Source organism: Polyodon spathula, chromosome 5 (assembly GCF_017654505.1).
Source record: "Polyodon spathula isolate WHYD16114869_AA chromosome 5, ASM1765450v1, whole genome shotgun sequence".
Classification (NCBI taxonomy): Eukaryota; Metazoa; Chordata; class Actinopteri; order Acipenseriformes; family Polyodontidae; genus Polyodon; species Polyodon spathula.
The window spans coordinates 19,174,003-19,193,017 of NC_054538.1; the positions used below are offsets into that span (position 1 = coordinate 19,174,003).

General features: G+C 37.3%; 1 protein-coding gene across 9 annotated transcripts in view; it reads left to right on the forward strand.

Annotated features, from left to right (window-relative positions):
- LOC121315672 (baculoviral IAP repeat-containing protein 6-like) overlaps window positions 1–19,015 on the forward strand; it is a 148,264-nt gene that overhangs the window by 41,038 nt on the left and 88,211 nt on the right. For 8 of the 9 annotated variants that reach the window (XM_041249960.1, XM_041249962.1, XM_041249961.1 and 5 more), the window contains 21 exons: window positions 200–299; window positions 578–792; window positions 1,096–1,304; window positions 4,744–5,090; window positions 5,462–5,681; window positions 6,278–6,411; window positions 6,780–6,917; window positions 7,223–7,350; window positions 8,673–8,804; window positions 9,094–9,309; window positions 9,500–9,683; window positions 12,213–12,371; window positions 13,325–13,458; window positions 14,336–14,489; window positions 14,576–14,692; window positions 16,261–16,415; window positions 16,750–16,876; window positions 17,093–17,203; window positions 17,344–17,477; window positions 17,815–17,942; window positions 18,417–18,970. In XM_041249960.1, the coding sequence (XP_041105894.1) occupies window positions 200–299; window positions 578–792; window positions 1,096–1,304; window positions 4,744–5,090; window positions 5,462–5,681; window positions 6,278–6,411; window positions 6,780–6,917; window positions 7,223–7,350; window positions 8,673–8,804; window positions 9,094–9,309; window positions 9,500–9,683; window positions 12,213–12,371; window positions 13,325–13,458; window positions 14,336–14,489; window positions 14,576–14,692; window positions 16,261–16,415; window positions 16,750–16,876; window positions 17,093–17,203; window positions 17,344–17,477; window positions 17,815–17,942; window positions 18,417–18,970 (3,796 nt within the window). The remainder of the gene's footprint in view (window positions 1–199; window positions 300–577; window positions 793–1,095; window positions 1,305–4,743; window positions 5,091–5,461; window positions 5,682–6,277; window positions 6,412–6,779; window positions 6,918–7,222; window positions 7,351–8,672; window positions 8,805–9,093; window positions 9,310–9,499; window positions 9,684–12,212; window positions 12,372–13,324; window positions 13,459–14,335; window positions 14,490–14,575; window positions 14,693–16,260; window positions 16,416–16,749; window positions 16,877–17,092; window positions 17,204–17,343; window positions 17,478–17,814; window positions 17,943–18,416; window positions 18,971–19,015) is intronic. The other variant, XM_041249959.1, reaches the window with a different exon arrangement.

The window sequence follows — 19,015 nt, forward strand, 5'->3', positions numbered from 1 at the left end:
AGTCTCAAAAATGTGACAATCAGTGAGATTAATAATGCTGTATATTTTTAAATTTATCAGTGTTTAAACTTTTAAAACTTACTGTGTTTCTGTTAATGTCAGACTGAGTTATCCCACATTGAGTTATTGTGAAAATTCAACTTCTAATATTGTTGTTTTTTATTTTTGTGTCTTTTTTTTCTACTTGCGAATTTTATAGAATCCAATTGGAAGTGGTTTGGCACTTGCAATCTCCCATGCATCTCACTTTCTACAACCTCCACCTCACCAGTCCATCATTATAGAGAGAATGCACTCTGGTAAGAAACGAGGCACTTGGCTCTTTTTATATCACTGTTTGTTGGTTTTGAAATGTGGCTGTCAGTTCATAGTCTTTTGTAAGATAATTATTAGCAGTTCTAATTTGTAAAATAAAATGCACATTTCCTAATAATCTAGACACAATAGTAATATTAGGATCTGTTATATATTATAGATTATATATATAATATATATATAGTTGTCAAAGCATAGTCAATGCAAAAGGCTTGTTTGATTTGGTTCTTATTTATTTGTTTCTTAATTTTATTTTTTATAGGAGCCCGGCGGTTTGTGACTTTAGATTTTGGCAGGCCTGTCCTTCTAACAGACGTATTGATCCCAACATGTGGGGACCTGGCTTCTCTGTCTATTGATATCTGGACTCTAGGTGAAGAGGTTGATGGAAGACGTCTGGTGGTGGCCACGGATATTAGCACACATTCTCTCATTTTGCATGACTTGTTGCCGCCTCCGGTCTGTAGGTTTATGAAGGTATGAATGTGTGCCATGTTATGATTCCATCTCTGCTTTACTTTTTTTTTTTTTTTACCTGCTGTACTTACCTATATTTTTTATAATAAAGCGGCACCATAATCCTACTTCAGTGAGAGGGTTACTGGCTTTAAGTCTGAAGACAAATTGCACATTAGCTGTTTGCCTCAATCATATATCTTCAAGGATGCATTTGTAGGGCAAAAAAAATCTTGCACTTATTTCTCATATATTGTACCCAATATTAATTATATTTTTGTAGCTGTAAACTGTTTTTTTGAAAGTGTGTTTTGTTTCTTTCAGATCACTGTTATTGGACGATATGGTAGTACTAATGCACGAGCAAAGATTCCCTTGGGATTTTACTATGGGCACACATACATCTTGCCGTGGGAGAGTGAACTAAAATTAATGCATGACCCATTGAGGGGAGAAAGCGACTCTGCTAATCAACCAGAGGTAGAACAACATCTAGCGATGATGGTGGCACTGCAGGAGGATATACAGTGCAGGTCAGTCATTAAAAAGAACGATGATGATAATACTGTAGCTGAATAATGCATCTGTTTCTCCTTTTGAAGCAAGTGTGTCTCAGATTTCTGCATGAGCATGTGTGACATTGTTAACAAATTAAAGGTAAAAAATTATTAATGGGCTGTAAGACATTGATGTAATAGTAGTATGGAAGTTGGATACATTTGTGTTCTTTAGAATGAAGTAACTTGCATTATTATTATTATTATTATTATAATACATTTTTTAAGGGCATGTAAAAAAAAATAAAGTTTCTAGTTGGTGGTTCTGGGCTGGGTTGCACCAGCTATGCGTAAGTTGGTCCATAAGTTAACACATAAAGCCTTCACGAAGTGCTTCGTAGTTAGTTAGTTGACATTTAAGCGCTATCCTATTTTTGGTTGCGCCACACAAATAAGGCAGACCTTAGCTAGTTTGTTACTAAGAGCAGAGACTCCAAATCAATCACGTGTTCCCTTTACAGTAACCAGTAGCACTGAGGATGTTGGAGCACGGATGCTGCTAATCAAAACCACTCCAACGTAATAAACTTGAACGTACAACTGACTAGTCATAGTGCCTGGCTTTAAACTGGTATTAGTAATATAGGCAACCAATTACAGGTACCGATAATATGCACACCATTTAGTTGGGAATGTTTTATATTAAAGATTAATTTATTAAAATTAAATCGGTGCATTTTGAGTCGGGATACCGGCACACAGATAACACTGTAATAAAGACCTTGCCTCTCCATTGTTGTATTATTGGTATTATTATTATTATTATTATTACAATATTTACATATACTGTATATTTTTCAAATGTATTAAATTTTCAGTGGAAACTTTAAAATACTGCCTAATCTAAGGTTAAGATATACACCAGTACCTACATTACAATATATGGAACTATTTATTATAACGAGTTGTACATTTCGGTAAATGAAATTGCATCCACATTACACCTATTAGAAAAAGCGTATAGTAATACCGGTCCGAGTCTGTGTGTTGTTACTTGCAGACATTGTTTTTGTGGTATTTGTTGAGAAAAGGGATCATTAACCACTTTCTTAATGGATCTGAATCTGAGTAATTTTCCTTTAAATCGACATACTTTAAATTCATCCCACAGATATGAATGTTTCAGAATAATGTCATGTTTGGATCCGGGCTTCAATAACACAATTCATGATTAACAAATCTGCATTGAACACAATTTGTGTACTCAAAGAGTGGAAACCCTTACAATTTATGTATTCTGCTTCATGCATGGAAGGTGTTTTTATTTTTATATGCGTCCCATCTATGCAGTCAACAACATCAGGAAAACCAGCGATCTGAAAAAAACATCTGACGAGTTTTGTCCAATCTTTTGGTATCAGTGGGGAAGTATACATACTTCAGAAACAGTTTACACAGAGACAGTGCAACAGAACGGATTGATCTGCAGACTCTTGATTTATGCGCCTGTATCGAGTCGCCTACCAGGTTTTGAAAAGATCCGGTAGCAAATTACCTTAAAGTGAGGCAAACCTGGAAAGATGGAGGAAATGCTCCATATCTGGAAGACAAATATTTTATGTTACTTTTGAGTTCATCAGTGATCTTCAAAATATGCTCACGTATAAATCTAAAACAGGCATTAAGGTCAATATCATCGTAATTTTCAAGAGGATGTAAACGGTCTCGCAAAACAAGCTGACGACAAACTTCGAACACAGTTGTCTTCAAACAGAAGTTCACGTAGTAACAGTTGCCGTGCCATCTTGGAATGTGATTCTATTAACAGCTTACAAATACCTGAAGGATTTGTGTAAAATTTAAGTAACAACTAAGCCTTTCATTATAACTATCTTACCTGGTGCAACCCATGTAAATCTAGTAATGTGTAAAACCAAATTTAGTAAAGACTTGTGCTATAACTAAGCTAAGTATGAACTTGTGCATAGCTGGTGCAACCCAGCCCTGGTCTTTAATGTATTTTAAACTTCACTCTGGCTACTGCATTGTAATTATGTTAAACCATGGAATATAAGTGCTATTGATATTGCCAGATGAACAGGACAACGAGACTTATGTGAGGGACAGCAAGCTTTACCGTTATACTTTGCCTGTTGTACAAGTGCTTTTTTTATTTCTTCTTTTGTTATGGTGTTCTTTTGCTAGAAATCCCGCAGATTTCTAGGAAGTCACGCAAGGTCCTGAAAACTCTAAACTGCAGAAGTCTTGCACATACAAATGAAAATGTAAAAAAAAAAAAAAAAAAAAAATGCGTAACTAAACCTCAAAGCAAAAATATGTACAGTTCACAAATACACATCCTTTTAATTAACAAGCCCTCAGTCACACAATAGCAAACTTATTTAAATTAATGCAACAATACTATTACATTTCCTACAATAGGAACCCAGTAAAGTTTGACCACCAGTTCTAGGAAAAATATTTAGTGTAATAAAAATTACAAAAACCTTTACACTACTTTATATGTAACGGTTTAGCCAAAAAAAAAAAAAATGCACACAAAACAAAATTAGTTATGTTTAGCCATTGGCCATATAAGAAACCAAAACGTATTAAACAAGTGTCATCGCTGTTCTTCTGGGTCGTGTAGTTTAGAAACCAGTCCTGTAACCCATTCTGCCTGTTTAGCATGACTTTCGGCTTGTGTAGCAGGACAAAAATATCCACCGAAAGTATACCGTATTATACCTTTCTAAATAGCTGAGAGTCTGAAGATTATTAAGAGAATAACATTTTCACTCTGATTAAATATATCTTACGATTACTTAGTTTTTAAAGTAAAAAAATGTTTCAAAATTTCTTTAGAATTGTTTTAGTTTCATTATTTTTGTTTTGCCATGCACAAAAATTAGATTAGCTCAGTTTTGGCAAGTAAGTTTTCTTTATTTGATTTCATGAAGCAAAAATTATTATGAATCACTAATTGATTGTGTTCATTGTTTAATAAAAGGAAAATCCTAAGTTAAATTCCATTTGTGTGTGTTTTGTGGGACGGGAAGGGGGCAAATTAAATTTTTAAGAAGGACAAGTAGATTTTTCTAGAATTGTCACTTAGACAAGAATTTGTTTTAAAAAATTGCACACCCCTGAGCCCCACTGGTTACAGTTTGTATTTCTGAGCCAATGAACACATTAAATAGTCTGAATAAATCAGACCGGTCATGGAACTGGCTAATGGCCCATTTGCTTACTAAGGCTAAATTCTGAAGATTAAATGAAAATGCATAGAAATGGGTTCGGTCAACTAAAAAACTGAATTGGCCCTGCCCCACTATAATTTTGTGATCCAGGCACTGTGTGAGCTGGCAGCCCTCCCACATACCTCGAAGGTAATAAGATAAGAATGGTCGTCTATTTTAATTTTGCCTTAATTCGCCCCTTCTTTTTTTTTTTTTTCCCCCCTTATTCTCTTTAGATATAACCTAGCATGCCACAGGCTGGAGACCTTGTTGCAGAATATCGATCTCCCCCCACTGAACAGTGCCAACAACGCCCAGTACTTTCTGCGAAAGCCTGACAAAGCAGTGGAGGAGGACACCAGGGTGTTTTCAGCCTATCAAGACTGCATTCAGCTGCAGCTCCAACTGAACCTGGCTCACCATGCCGTGCAGAGGCTGCGGGTCTCCCTGGGAGCCAACAGGAAGGTGCTTCCTGATGCATTCGACCCCAAGGAGCTGATCCAGAACTCCTCCACTGAACAGCTGCGCACCGTCATCCGCTACCTGCTGGACACGCTGCTCAGTCTGCTGCATTCATCCAATGGTAAGAGTGTCTTGGATACATTTGTACTGCATGTCTTCACGTACAGGTGTCATTAATCACATGTTGTATTGTTAGTTAGATCCTGGGGGTCACTAATGTTTCACTGTATAAATACAGTTGATGCATATATCTACTTCCTGTACCAAACAATGTATTTCCCATGAAAAAACATGTAAAGATGAATTTGATTTAATATATTGCCTCCTAAGTCAGCTGTAAGAAATCATGTGCACAGTTCTAAACTGACATTGCTGCATGTATTTATTCTTGTGAGAAATCTTTATTTGTTAACAGAGCTTTTGCATTAAGTTATGCCTCCATGTGCTGTAAATGCATTAAACACTCACATAGTTTATCACCATTGCTTTCAGGTCATTCTGTTCCATCTGTTCTTCAAAGTACATTTCATGCTCAGGCCTGCGAGGAGCTGTTCAAGCACTTGTGCATTAGTGGGACCCCCAAGATCCGGTTACATGCCGGGCTCCTGCTGGTCCAGTTGTGTGGGGGAGAGAGATGGTGGGGTCAGTTTCTCTCTAATGTCTTACAGGAACTGTACAATTCGGAACAACTCCTCATCTTCCCTCAGGACAGGTTTGTCATTAAGGTCATATCTACAGTACCGCTGTTTCAAGAGCACTAGTTAAGAGACATTGTTTATGTTCTGTCATGCAGTGAGAATGTGAAATGAGAACCGTAGCTTAAAACAGGTTATGCAGTATAAAGGGTTGCTCTTCTAACGCAGTAATTGCTTGATGTAAGAAAAAACTGCATGCCTCAGCTTTGACAGATTAAAATGTACTCGCAATGCGCTAGTTTCTAATTAGAACAGCGACCTTGAAAACACGGCAGACATGCACTGATGAAATGAGATTGTTCTATGATCTTTTGCAGTTTGGTATTAAAGTATTGTAAGCACAGAGCAGAGAAAATGTTATGATAGGTGAAGGTACTGCAAAAAAAAAAAAAAGTTTGTCTTTGCATGCTACTTTGAAGAGCAATCCTGTTATTTGTATTTAATTTATGAGAAAACCCCAATTGTAACTTACTGCCTGAATATTAAATATTGTTGATGGCAGGGAGTAATTGAAATCATAAATGAAAAAAGGCAAACAGAGTTAACGTATGGTAAACTCTGTGCTTAAGCCAATATTGGAATTGGGACTGACTTTTATGTTTTTATATTTCAGGGTTTTCATGCTTTTGTCCTGCATTGGCCAAAGATCTCTTGGCAACAGTGGAGTGTTGGAAGGTTTGCTCAACCTTTTGGATAACTTGCTGTCTCCCCTTCAACAAGCAGCCGCAATACAGAGGCGGAGAGAAGGTAGGTGTTTAGGATGTTGAGAATATAAACCTTGTTTTGGTCAAACACCACGACAAAGCATTTTAATATTGGCATAGCTTGTTGAGCTGGCTTTGTAGAACCTTATTAAAAGATATTTTCCATAACGACAAAATGGAACGGGTAAAATAAGTACATTGTAAAGACATGTCTTATTAATGGATCGATCTTGTACAACATGATCTACCGTGGCTGGCCTATTTTATTGACTAAGCTGTTCCACACTTGATGATGGTGGCTTAACAATTTGTTGATCAACTGCCATGTGGTCATCTATAACACTCAATAATAAGTTGAGATGTGTGTATTTAAAGGAAAAGTAATGTTCACAGTTATCGACTTGGTGTTAGGTGTGTTGGACATCCCCATGATCAGCTGGGTAGTGATGCTGGTGTCTCGGCTGCTGGACTATGTGGCGAGTGTAGAGGATGAGGTAGCCACTGCCAAGAAACATCTGAATGGGAAGGACCGGGACAGGATAATGTCAGGTATTCATCTTCCTTAGAAACACTTTGCATTCTGTCTTGAGGAAAATAAATTATGCATGTATGTGTTGCATCTACATTTTTACATGTAAATATTGTGGATTTAGGTCTACTTTAGTCCTAACCTTGTTTGCACCTGTTTGGGTATGCATGGTACTTAAATACTTGTTTTCTGTCCCCAAAATGTTTCTGCAGGCTACTTTTGTTAATGTATTTATTAATTAATGTGTTTGATACTTCATATGTGGGGAGAAAAAGACAGAAGGATGTATGTATACTGACAATTTTATTTATTTTTGTTCCAAAAGGAAACCAGTGGAGCTTTATTAATAACAGTCTTCAGTCCCAGAGCCAGAGTAGATCAACAAAAGGCAACAGTAGCTTAGATCGGTTATATTCAAGGAAAATCAGAAAACAGCTTGTTCATCATAAACAGGTAATGTGTGGTATTTAAATATTATTGTTGACTAGATGAGATGCAAATACTGATTTGATGTATAGATTTTTTTTAGCTGTCTACATTGTAGCGTTTTCCGTTACGCTTTTAATATGAAAAAAACAGGCATATACTGTTATGATACCATTATATTACACATATATTTTGTTTTGTAATTAAGTGTTAAATGGGATCCTGACAGATCAAAATGCCTATATGGTATACAGAAAGTACTGATTAGAGGAGAAACCTCAGAATGTGAGTGTGGTAACTAGTGGAGTACCACAGGGATTGGTATTAGGTCCTCTGCTATTGCTAATCTACATTAATGTTTTAGATTCTGGTATAGTAAGCAAACTTGTTAAATTTGCAGATGACACAAAAATAGGAGGCGTGGCAAACACTGTTGCAGCAGAAAAGGTCATTCAAAATGATCTAGATAAGATTCAAAACTGGGCAGACACATGACAAATGACATTTAATAGAGAAAAGTGTAAGGTTCTGCACGCAGGAAATAAAAATGTGCATTATAAATATCAAATGAGAGATGCTGAAATTGGAGAAGGAATCTATGAAAAAGACCTAGGAGTTTTTGTTGACTAAGAAATGACTTCAGCTGGACAATGTGGGAAAGCTATAAAAAAGGCTAACAAGATGCTTGGATACATTGTGAAAAGTGTTGCATTTAAATCAAGGGAAGTAATGTTAAAACTGTACAATGCATTAGTAAGACCTCATCTTGAATATTGTGTTCAGTTGTGGTCACCTCGCTATAAAAAAGATATTGCTGCTGTAGAAAGAGTGCAAAGAAGAGCAACCTGAATTATTCCAGGTTTAAAAGGCATGTCATATGCAAACAGCCTAAAAGAATTGAATCTATTCAGTCTTGAACAAAGAAGACTAGGCGGCGACCTAATTCAAGCATTCAGAATTCTAAAAGGTATTGACAATGTTGACCCAAGGGACTTTTTCGAAAAGAAACAAAGACCAGGGGTCACAAATGGAGATTAGACAAAGGGGCATTCAGAACAGAAAATATGAGGCACTTTTTTACACAGATAATCGTGAGGGTCTGGAATCAACTTCCCAGTAATGTTGTTGAAGCTGACACCCTGGGATCCTTCAAGAAGCTGCTTGATGAGATTCTGGGATCAATAAGCTACTAACAACCAAACGAGCAAGATGGGCCGAATGGCCTCCTCTCGTTTGTAAACTTTCTTATGTTCTTATATAGTGTACTAGGCAATAGGCAGATGCATAACAAGGGTGATGTGTTTGTGTGTAGAGTTCTCAGAACTTTTATACTCTCCTTTTCATTACAGCAGTTAAACTTGCTGAAAGCAAAGCAGAAAGCCCTAGTGGAGCAAATTGAGAAGGAGAAAATCCAGAGCAACAAAGGGTCATCATACAAACTGTTGGTGGAGCAGGCGAAGCTGAAGCAAGCCACATCAAAGGTAAAAATATTAGTCATCTATTCTAGTCCTCCTGTGATTTACTGACCCACACCAATTTGGTATCGCTGTGCGCTGACCTGCCATCTAAACGTCTTTAATTAAATCTATATATTTGACTATTTTAGGAATGTCTTCCAGATTAACTTCTGTTACTGTAAAATTTTTGGTCATGTTTAACTTAACTATAAAATATCTGCAGTTTTAAATAACTTTTATCTGGTAAACATATACTTGTAGTTTGTCTGGGTGCCGGTATAGTAGTGATGCTAATTTAGAATTTTCCGTGTAGCACTTCAAAGACCTGATCCGGCTGCGTCGCACTGCTGAATGGCCTCGCTCCACGCTGGACACAGAGGTGTCGGCAGCCAAGGAGACCCCAGAAGTGGAGCCTCTGCCGTTCACTCTGGCACACGAGCGCTGTATCTCTGTAGTGCAGAAACTGTCTCTCTTCGTCCTCTCCATGGATTTCACCTGCCATGCAGACCTCTTGCTCTTTGTGTGCAAGGTAAAAATGCATTTACATAGTATAGTGGAGTGTGGCCCAGTAGAAATGGAAAAACTGAGTGCTCTCTTGTTACGTATCTTTGCAATTTTTGTTGCTCAAAGATGTGCCTTAATTGTTGCTTACTGCTTGTAATCTCTTTAAAAATGTGTGTGAAATAAAATAGAACAGTACTTGACATTTATTTTTTTAGGTTCTTGCAAGAATTGCAAATGCTACAAGGCCCACCATACATTTGTGTGAAATTGTGAATGAGCAGCAACTGGAGAGACTGCTCCTCCTGCTGGTGGGAACAGACTTCAACCGGGGAGACATCTCCTGGGGAGGGGCCTGGGCTCAGTACTCTCTGACTTGTATGGTTCAGGATATCCTGGCAGGTAATGGAAACAACTTATTTAAAGAAAGGATTTGTTTCCTTTTTTGACTCCCAACTAAATAAGTAACTATAAGGAAAAAATCAACAACTTTGCTTTAAAGCTGTCATGGGCGGGCCACTATTTACTTTGTTTCCAAATGCATTCTGGTAATTAGTGGAGACTCATTTTTTTAAATTGGCAGTGAATTTTCTCGCCACATTCACGCCATACAACCATTGCACCTTCTCCTTCCTTACTTGGAATATTGTGGATTTGTCATAGCTTATATGTTCAAGGTCAGTGGTGCACAACTTTTTTATTATTATTATTTTAAAGAACGACTGTATTCAGAATCAGTCAAAGATAGCTTTGTTGTGTAACACAGGAGACCAATATATAAATGTTTGTTAACAGGTTAATTTATTTTAAGGTTCCTACAAAAACAAAATACAACTAAAACTGCCAGGCAGTTTTATGGCTTCCAAGCTCAGTACTATTTAGAAATTTTGGCAAGCTGTAGCACTGCAGCACAAGTGTCAGCAACAGATCAGTTTTGTGGAGCAGTTTCAATTCAAAATACTGCATTAGTTCATTATCTCAGACTGCTTTATAACTTTAAACACCATAGTAATCATAACTCTATCTACACACTGTAAGGTGTTGTAAGCTAAGGAGGCCATGTGGTCCAGTGGTTAAAGATGTTTAAACAGGTTTCTAATCAGTTGGTCCCTGGTTCAAATCCCAGCTCAGCCACCGACTCATTGTGTGACCCTGAGCAAGTCACTTAACCTCCTTGTGCGCCGTCTTTTGCATGAGTCATTGTTGTAAGTGACTCTGCAGCTGATGCATAGTTCACACACCCTAGTCTTGTATCTTGTAAAGTGCTTTGTGATGGTGCTCCACTATGAAAGGTGCTATATAAAAATAAAAAAATATATTATTTCTCCTTAAGGAAAGGTCAAAGGTCATGATCAAGGTCATTTTTGAATAGAGCATGTAGGGGTTTCTAAATGTGTTGTATAGTAAACATTAACCTATATACACTCTATAAGGAGTTCTAAGCTAACTTACGGAGAAGTCAAAGGTCACAGGCAAGGTCATTTTTGGATAGAGCACATATGGTTTCCTTTACGTGTTCCATAGTAACCATTAACCTATCTGCACGTTTGTAAGGAGTTATAAGCTAGTTTAAGATTTTGAGAGGTTTTTAAAGAAATGGATCAGGTGACCATATTGGTATATGCACAAACACCATTTTTTTAAAAGTTAATTATATTGACACAGGGATGATCCATGTCAGCTCTGGAGTTAATCAAATAAACCATTTTTCAACTGAAGAGGTTTTAAATTTAAGAAGAAAGTGTAGGTCTGGTGGCCATCTTTTACAAAACAACACAATTTTTCCCTGTTTTGAATTCCATTGTCCCCAGGATGATGCCTGCCAAGTTCAGAGTTAGTTGGTTAAACGGTTTTCAAACAGAAGCAGGTTGATGCTTGGGGCGCAATTTGGTGAATGTGGTGGCAGCCATTTTTGTAACTGACCTTGCTTCCTTTGTTCTGGAAACAAACTTCTTCAACAATATTCCTTTTTTTACAGATGCAGGGAACTGCAGTGGGTACAAAAATGGCACTGATCTATGCTAATTTGTTGGCAAATTAGAAGAGTTAGTTTTATATAACCCAGACACGAACTGTTTTTTGGCCTATGTTATAACATTAAAATGATACATTGATGTATTTTTGCTGTAGCGGGAATATTTCCACTTTACAAGTTTCAGAAGTTCTTAAATGAAAACTTTGTAGGTCTTAAGTTCACATTAGACTATAGTTACAACTGAATTTTTTAGGTACACAAATTATTAGTCAGATCATTTGATCTCTGATCTGTCTTTAAAACCTACATACAGAAATACCCTCCAACAAGCAAAAAGTTTCCATCCTTTTCCTCTAAAGAAAGGTTTTCCTGTTAGCCAACCCACATGCTTCTCAAGTTTAATTCTAGATAATACCAAGGAATCAGCAAAATATAAAGTGGACGTCAAATCCAAAGACTGTTTAATTAAACAAAAAAGAAACCAAATTTAATATATTTCACAATGTACAGACCAAGGACAGTAAATATAGAAAATGTTGTTTTAAGCAATTGTCACATACTCCAAAGTGATCAGTTATTGGGGAACAAATTAAAAAAGCTACCAATCATCACATACAAAAAAGCTAGAGTAGGCCACAAGTATTGTGGCCCACAGAATGTTGTGCACCACTGTTCAAGATTATGGTAGCTAAGAAACTCACAAAAGTCTGAGAAGGAAAGATGGGCCCTTGCTACATAACTAAAATGTATTCAGATTCACTAGTCAGATTATAAATTGTGACCTTGTATAAACTGTGGATTGTTCTATTTCTACTTGCTGTTTGTAGAAGTTAATGTATCACTTATAAACCACTTTCTTTAGAAAGCTGTAATGACATTCACTTTGTTGCAGACTTTAAGGTTTTCCCAAAACATCCAAGTTGACAGTGATCCTTTGCAATCTGAACTATCCACAGGGGAGTTGCTGTCACCAGTGACATCAGACACTATGGAGGAAGGGGCGATGGGAGAGGAGGCTGGGGCCTCAGCAGGAGACTCTGACGATTCCCTTCAGCAGCCAGCTTCTATTCAACTAGTGGAAACCATAGATGATGCTCTGACTCCAGACATTGCAGGTACACCAGGGGTTTACTTTTCTCTTACACTAGGAGAACTGTTCTTAATACCTATAACAAAAGGTCTCTTGCTTGTTTTGAAACTTGCATTTCCTTAAGATAATTAAAAACATATATATTTCAGAAAGGTTTTTGGCATAAATGACTTGTGGATAAAGCAAATCCAGTAACTGCTAATAAGTTATTTCTGATAAGGATTATTGGGATTTACTTTTTTCAGTGTTTGTAATCTGTTAAACCGTAAAGGTTCTTTAGAACATCAGTACACTTTTGTAGACTTTTTACAGACGTTTGTTACTGCTGCTTTTTTCAGGAAGTATGCTGTGGTTGTGAAACAAATATATACTGAGATTTATCATAAGTAAATAGTGGTCCCGTCTTGTTTAATTCTATAAAATGTGAATTGGCTAACTACACAATGGGCAATGGCTTTTTCCATGTATTAAGAATTAATTTTTGTTTATTATGGCAACATGCTTTAGGTGCTTAGATATTATGTGCCAGTTCAGAACAACTAAATGAGTTTGGGGGGGTGGGGGAGGTCTAAGTGGTAGAAATAATGCCTGTTCACCAGGAAAGCCAGTTTTTTGGTAATTTTGGAAAAACAAACTCTGTGCTTGAATCTGTTTGAACATGTTTGACATATAATATCAATATCCCTTTAAATATATTGAATCTGAAAAACATGCTGCATCTACTGTACTGCATCACATTTTAAACAGATTTAGGTTAGATACCAGTGTGCGTTATTGGAAAGGGTTCAATATTAAACTTGTGGTCACCCAAACCAGATACTTGGTAAGAAAGTGGTGAGCAGGCTATTGTTGGACCCCCTCTGCTGCTAAAAATAATGCACAGCTTTAACATTGCCCAGTACACATCATTTGACTTTTTTTGTTTGCTGCATTAGTTTGCTTGCTTGGCAATATTAAAGCTGTTTTCATTATCCAAAGGTGCTCCACCTCTATCATCTTTGGAAAAAGATAAAGACATAGACTTTGACTTGCTACAAGACCTCATGGATGTTGATATTGATCCTTTAGATATTGATTTGGAAAAAGATCCCCTTGCAGCCAAAGTGTTTAAGGTATGGTATGCATGACTTTTACAATCTATTTATATTTTTTTTATTTAAAATATGTGTATATTTTGTTTTTGCATTACATATATCTAATTTATTTTCTTGTTTGGCATTGTTCTATGCGCCACACTGTTAGCAGATTTTTTTTTTTTTTTCTAAGTTTATACTTATGTAGCTGTCTAATATCTCTATCTGGGCAATACTGTTTCAGTGTATTGCCTTGAAGATTTTTTTGTACAGAGCTAAGATGTTGTAAAATGTTAAATTGTTTATTTATTTCTTTAAGATTTGATGAAGGTAAGCCCTGCTGATATAGCAATATGATTCTCAGCTGCTGCCTGTTTGTTGATACCCACCTTAAGAAATGAGTGTGTTCACACTTTCTGTGGACATTGTTTTCTGTTGCCTCTTGTTTTCTTCAGCCCTGAACAATTCAGCTGCACACTTAAGTTGTACGTATTGCATTTAGAACAGTTTGTAAAGAAGGGAATCTGTATACCCTGATTACTCAGGGCAGATCCCTGCTCTTAAGTGCTTCATGGTTCCTGGTTATTCAAGGCAGATGACCAGTATGTCTGCTTGGGGTAATGTTTGTCATTGTTACGCATATGTAGCATCAGAGGATGGCTGCATTATCCAAACCCCTCCATTTTACATATACTTTTGAGTTATATATATATGTGTAAATATATAAATACATAAATGGACCTTTCTGTATAATGTGAGCCTCATAAAATTCAGATCATTAAAGCATGTACCAGAAGATAAGTTATAATTTGCATACAGACTGTCATGTTCTCCTGTCTAAGGATCTGCAGTACTACAGTAGAAAACAAATTAATTAAAAATGTAATGATAATTTTGTGTGCTTTCTTTGGAAAAGCCCATAAGCAGTACCTGGTATGATTACTGGGGTGCTGACTATGGCACTTACAGTTACAACCCTTACATTGGTGGTGTTGGAATCCCTGTGTCAAAACCACCAGCTGCCACTGAGAAGCCTGGATCCCAAAGCGTCGCTGTTTCAGTGTCTCAAGGTATCAGCTTCCTTAATATTTGATAGGTTTGCCAGATATTTAGAAACTTTAAAGGACAGTACAGAGCTAACTTTCTTTTGCTGCAGCACTGGATGCCCGTCTGGAGGTTGGACTGGAGCAGCAAGCTGAGCTGATGTTGAAAATGATGGCCACGTTGGAGGCAGACTCTGTCTTGCAGGCTCTGACCACAACATCCCCGACAGGTATACAAGGATATACACAAGCAAATGTCTTAGACATTTTTTGTTTCTCTCTCCCTTGCAGACCTTTTTGACTTTGTGCTAAGGTTGCAAGATGGTCAGCATAAGAATAACTTTGCTTTTTTAAAATCACGATGACGAAAAGTTTATGTCAACCTAATGCAATATTAAGATTCAGGGAGACAAAATACACCTTAAGCAAACACTTTTTGATTGTTTAAAACAAAAAAAGTCACTTGTATTTAGCAAGGAAAGAGTCAGTTTGCAGTGTTCTGTTTTGGCAGCTATGCTGTGTCTTTTGAAAGAAATCTTCTTTCTGGATCTGCATCTGGATAGGCTCCTTACACGTCATACTTCCACATTTAGCTGTATCGATAAAGCAGCTTCCGGTCACTGCAAATTCCATGTTTGCTGCTGCAACAGCTAAATCTTTCAATCTTTTATTTTCGCCAGCGAGTTCAAATTTATCATCACATATTATAATGGACCTCTTTATATGAGATTTCTTTGAGACCTTCTGACGTTAACAATAAATGACGTGCACAGGATTGCAAAAGCCTCATGCAAAGCTCCATCAAGCAAGTTAGAAAAGTTGTATCTCCAGCTAGCGCTGTGACACAATGGGAGTTATTAAATTTGTCGATTCATTTATTTTTTTAATTCAACATTTGCTTGACTGAATTTTAAACTATTTCAGTTAGCATGTGTATGTATTATTTTTGTGGTGCTTATTGTGTTTATAACTAAATTGACAATCTGCAGACCATTGAACACTCATCCAAAGGCGATCAAAGACTCTGAAAATGCTGACATTTAAAAAAAAAAAAAAAAAAAAGTTCAACCTACTTAATTATGCATTTGTTGAACTTGTATGTCTTTATGTAAGAGTGTGTTTTATATTGTAAAGCGCTTTGAGATGCGCTACTTAAATTGCAATATATTAAATACTTTATTATTATGAAAGTACTCTCTCTTCTAGCTTGAGCTTTAAAACCTTGATCTCATTTGACAACTCCTTGTTTTTAGAAAATGACAAATCAAGGGCTGATGGCTCATGCTTCAAACAATAATAATGGCACTGCAGAAGTACAGTCCATTTCTTCTTCCTATTCCTGTACTCGCTGTTCTCTTCGATCCCACGCACCGAGCCTGTGGGCCGGCAAGGAGTACTGATTCCAGTGAAACAAGTGGAACAGCTTCTGATGCAGTCTCCGACTGCCTCTTGGTGTTGGTTCAATTAGGTCTTTCTTAACAAAATGCTTTCTTAACAAAAAACGAGAATAGTGATCACTACCATTTCCTTCTCATCGCTGATAATTAAAGGTTTGCACAGTTGTGCCTGAAGTACAACTCATTCTCTTTCTCTCAGCACGTAAAAAATCAAGTGATACATCTTTGCAAATCATTCAGTACAACAACAGACAAAATGTAAAGATAATCTCAAATATGCTGCTCACTCTCTAGAAGCTGAGATACCGGTATAGCTGATACGTGTCGTCATTAGCTGCAAGTAGCCTGTTATTTATCAGAAACAGTTGATTTTAAGACAAATACATGTAATCTTTTTCCAGTACCGTCTGCTTCCAATGGAACTGATGATTCCTTACTTCAAGGGCTGCATGCCTCTAATCAGGGCAGCCAGCTCATTGTGCAGTCCTCTTCCATCCCCATGTTGAGTGCCTGCTTCAATAAGCTTTTCTCCATGCTACAGGTCCATCATGTCCAGGTAGGAAATGATTACTTTCAATTTAGGCCTGTACATGCTTACTATTTATGATTGGGATTTCTATAGAACACCATTGACTTGTCCATGTCAGATACTTTAGAATATTTATTTGACCTGGTAATTTGAAAGAATAAAATAAACATAATACTGTTAATAAAAAGTTGTCAATCTATACAAAATTGATAATACCAAATTGTCAATATTTGTTTTAAATTCAGTTGACTGTTTTTTCATTAAATATGTTCAAAACTATATTTGAGCATTTAAATTAGTAATGCATACATTTCTAAATTGTATTGAATAAAGACTAATGAGTTATTATTCCCTTTTTTAGCTTGAATCTCTTCTCCAGTTGTGGCTCACTTTGAGCTTGAATTCTAGCTCTAATGGAAATGAAGAGTGTGGCTCTGATGTCTTCTTATTTAATGCAAGCAGAGTCCCCACCATTGCACTCAATCAAGGTCAGAAATATCTGGTTTAAAGGCCAGTTACTGTTGTAAACTTTTAAATCAACTAAATGTGTGAAAACAATTACTGTCTTAGATGACAGATTACTCTGCCAAACAGTGTATGTCAGTTATTAATTACTTACTTAATTCTAATCTTGTTTCCTTGATTTATATGTAAGCATATTGTGATCTATTTATGTTTAATTGTTTCTTGATCTCAATCCACAGCTTCTATAACTAGCTTTTTGACAGTCCTGGCCTGGTACCCAAACACCTCACTGCGGACATGGTGCCTTGTACTTCATAGCCTGACCCTCATGACCAACATGCAACTTAATTGTGAGTTACTTAGTCAGTGTGTCTCTTGACTTGCTTGTCACAGGCCCCCACCCCCCCAAAAAAAAAAAACGAAATCTGTTTACACAATGCCATCTGGATCATATTTATCAGATTATGTAATCATGTACGTTTTATTTCAGCTGCACCCAGCAGTGCTATGGGGGGTCATGAGAGCACAGCCCAGTTGATGGTGTCGGATCCCAATTTAATTCACGTTCTTGTGAGATTCCTTTCAGGAACAAATCCACATGGAACCAGTCAGCACAGCCCACAGGTTCGAGAGCATTTTGTCCTTCATACTTCTTTTGGATTGCTGTTTCATAACCATAGTCATGGAGGAAATTGATGGTATTCTCTTTTACTGTAGGGAGTACGATTATCATAAAACAGCAAGTGCAAACTCACGTTATGTAGTATTTTGTGGCATCACCTGAGCCTTTTTAGACATTGTGTCTTCAGGAGCTTGGATAATAATAGGGCTATCCAGTTATTCAATTGTAATGCAAGATGCTAATGTCTACAGTCTTCCTTTTAGTTAATTGTGTGCTGTGTACAAGATATTCTGCTATAAAAATGATTCAAAGTGTGTTTTTGTCATTGTTTTTTTGTAGGTTGGGCCAACAGCCACACAAGCTATGCAAGAATTTCTCACCAGATTGCAAGTGCACCTTTCTTCAACTTGTCCTCAGATTTTCAGTGAATTCTTACTGAAGCTTATGCACATACTATCAACAGAGAGGTATGCTGTGTAGTGTTGTGGATGTTTAAATGTCAATTGAAAGACAGGATACAGAAGATAGCATTTTGTCTTCTCAGCATTATTGTTTTACAAATTTGCAGCAAAAGGGGGCAGCATTGTCTGTACTATCACAAAGCAGAGTAGAGGTTGCTGTGCAAATATAGCTAGTGAAATCTAGTGGCGAAGATGCATCATTTTTAAGGCTTAGCATTGCATTAGTTCACATCAATATGTTGCATAATAAACCTAAGGAGTAATGTCTGTTTTTTAGTTTTGCTTTTATTGTTAACTGGGACATTATGGATATGGCTTTTAATGTAAAACAAAAAGAAAAAACAACCAAAAAATATATTTAATAAACAAGACATAATAGAACGGTGCATGTAAATTACTAAGTTCATGGTGTAGAACGTTGTTGGATCTTTCAGTAGTTTTTCATTTATTCATTTGATCTCCTCTCGTCTTTTTTCCTAGGGGGCCTTTCCAGTCTGGGCAAGGCCCTCTGGACGCCCAGGTCAAGCTGCTGGAGTTCACACTGGAGCAAAACTTTGAGGTGGTGTCGGTTGGCACGATTTCGGCCGTCATAGAGTCCATCACCTTCCTGGTGCACCACTATATCACCTGCTCTGACAAGGTGTTGTCACGCAGTGGCTCAGACAGCACTGTGGGTGCGCGCGCTTGCTTCGGGGGCCTCTTTGCCAACATCATCCGTCCAGGTGATGCCAAAGCAGTATGTGGGGAGGTGACCCGCGACCAGCTCATGTTTGACCTGCTCAAGCTGGTCAACATCCTCGTGCAGCTGCCCCTGTCCAGCGACCGCGAGTTCAGTGCCAGGATGCCAGCTGTGGGCACCAGTGCCTCTGATGAGGAGAAGGTCTGTGGGAGCAAGGAGAGCAATGGGGACACTTCGGTCAACCAGGGCCCAGCTGCCGGGGTGGCAGACTTTGTACTGGCCAACCAGCAAATTATGAGTCAGATACTGTCTGCATTGGGACAGTGCAATAGCAGTGCAATGGCCATGATAATAGGTGGGTGTTTTTTTATTGATTTTGTATTGTATATCGTCGACCTGA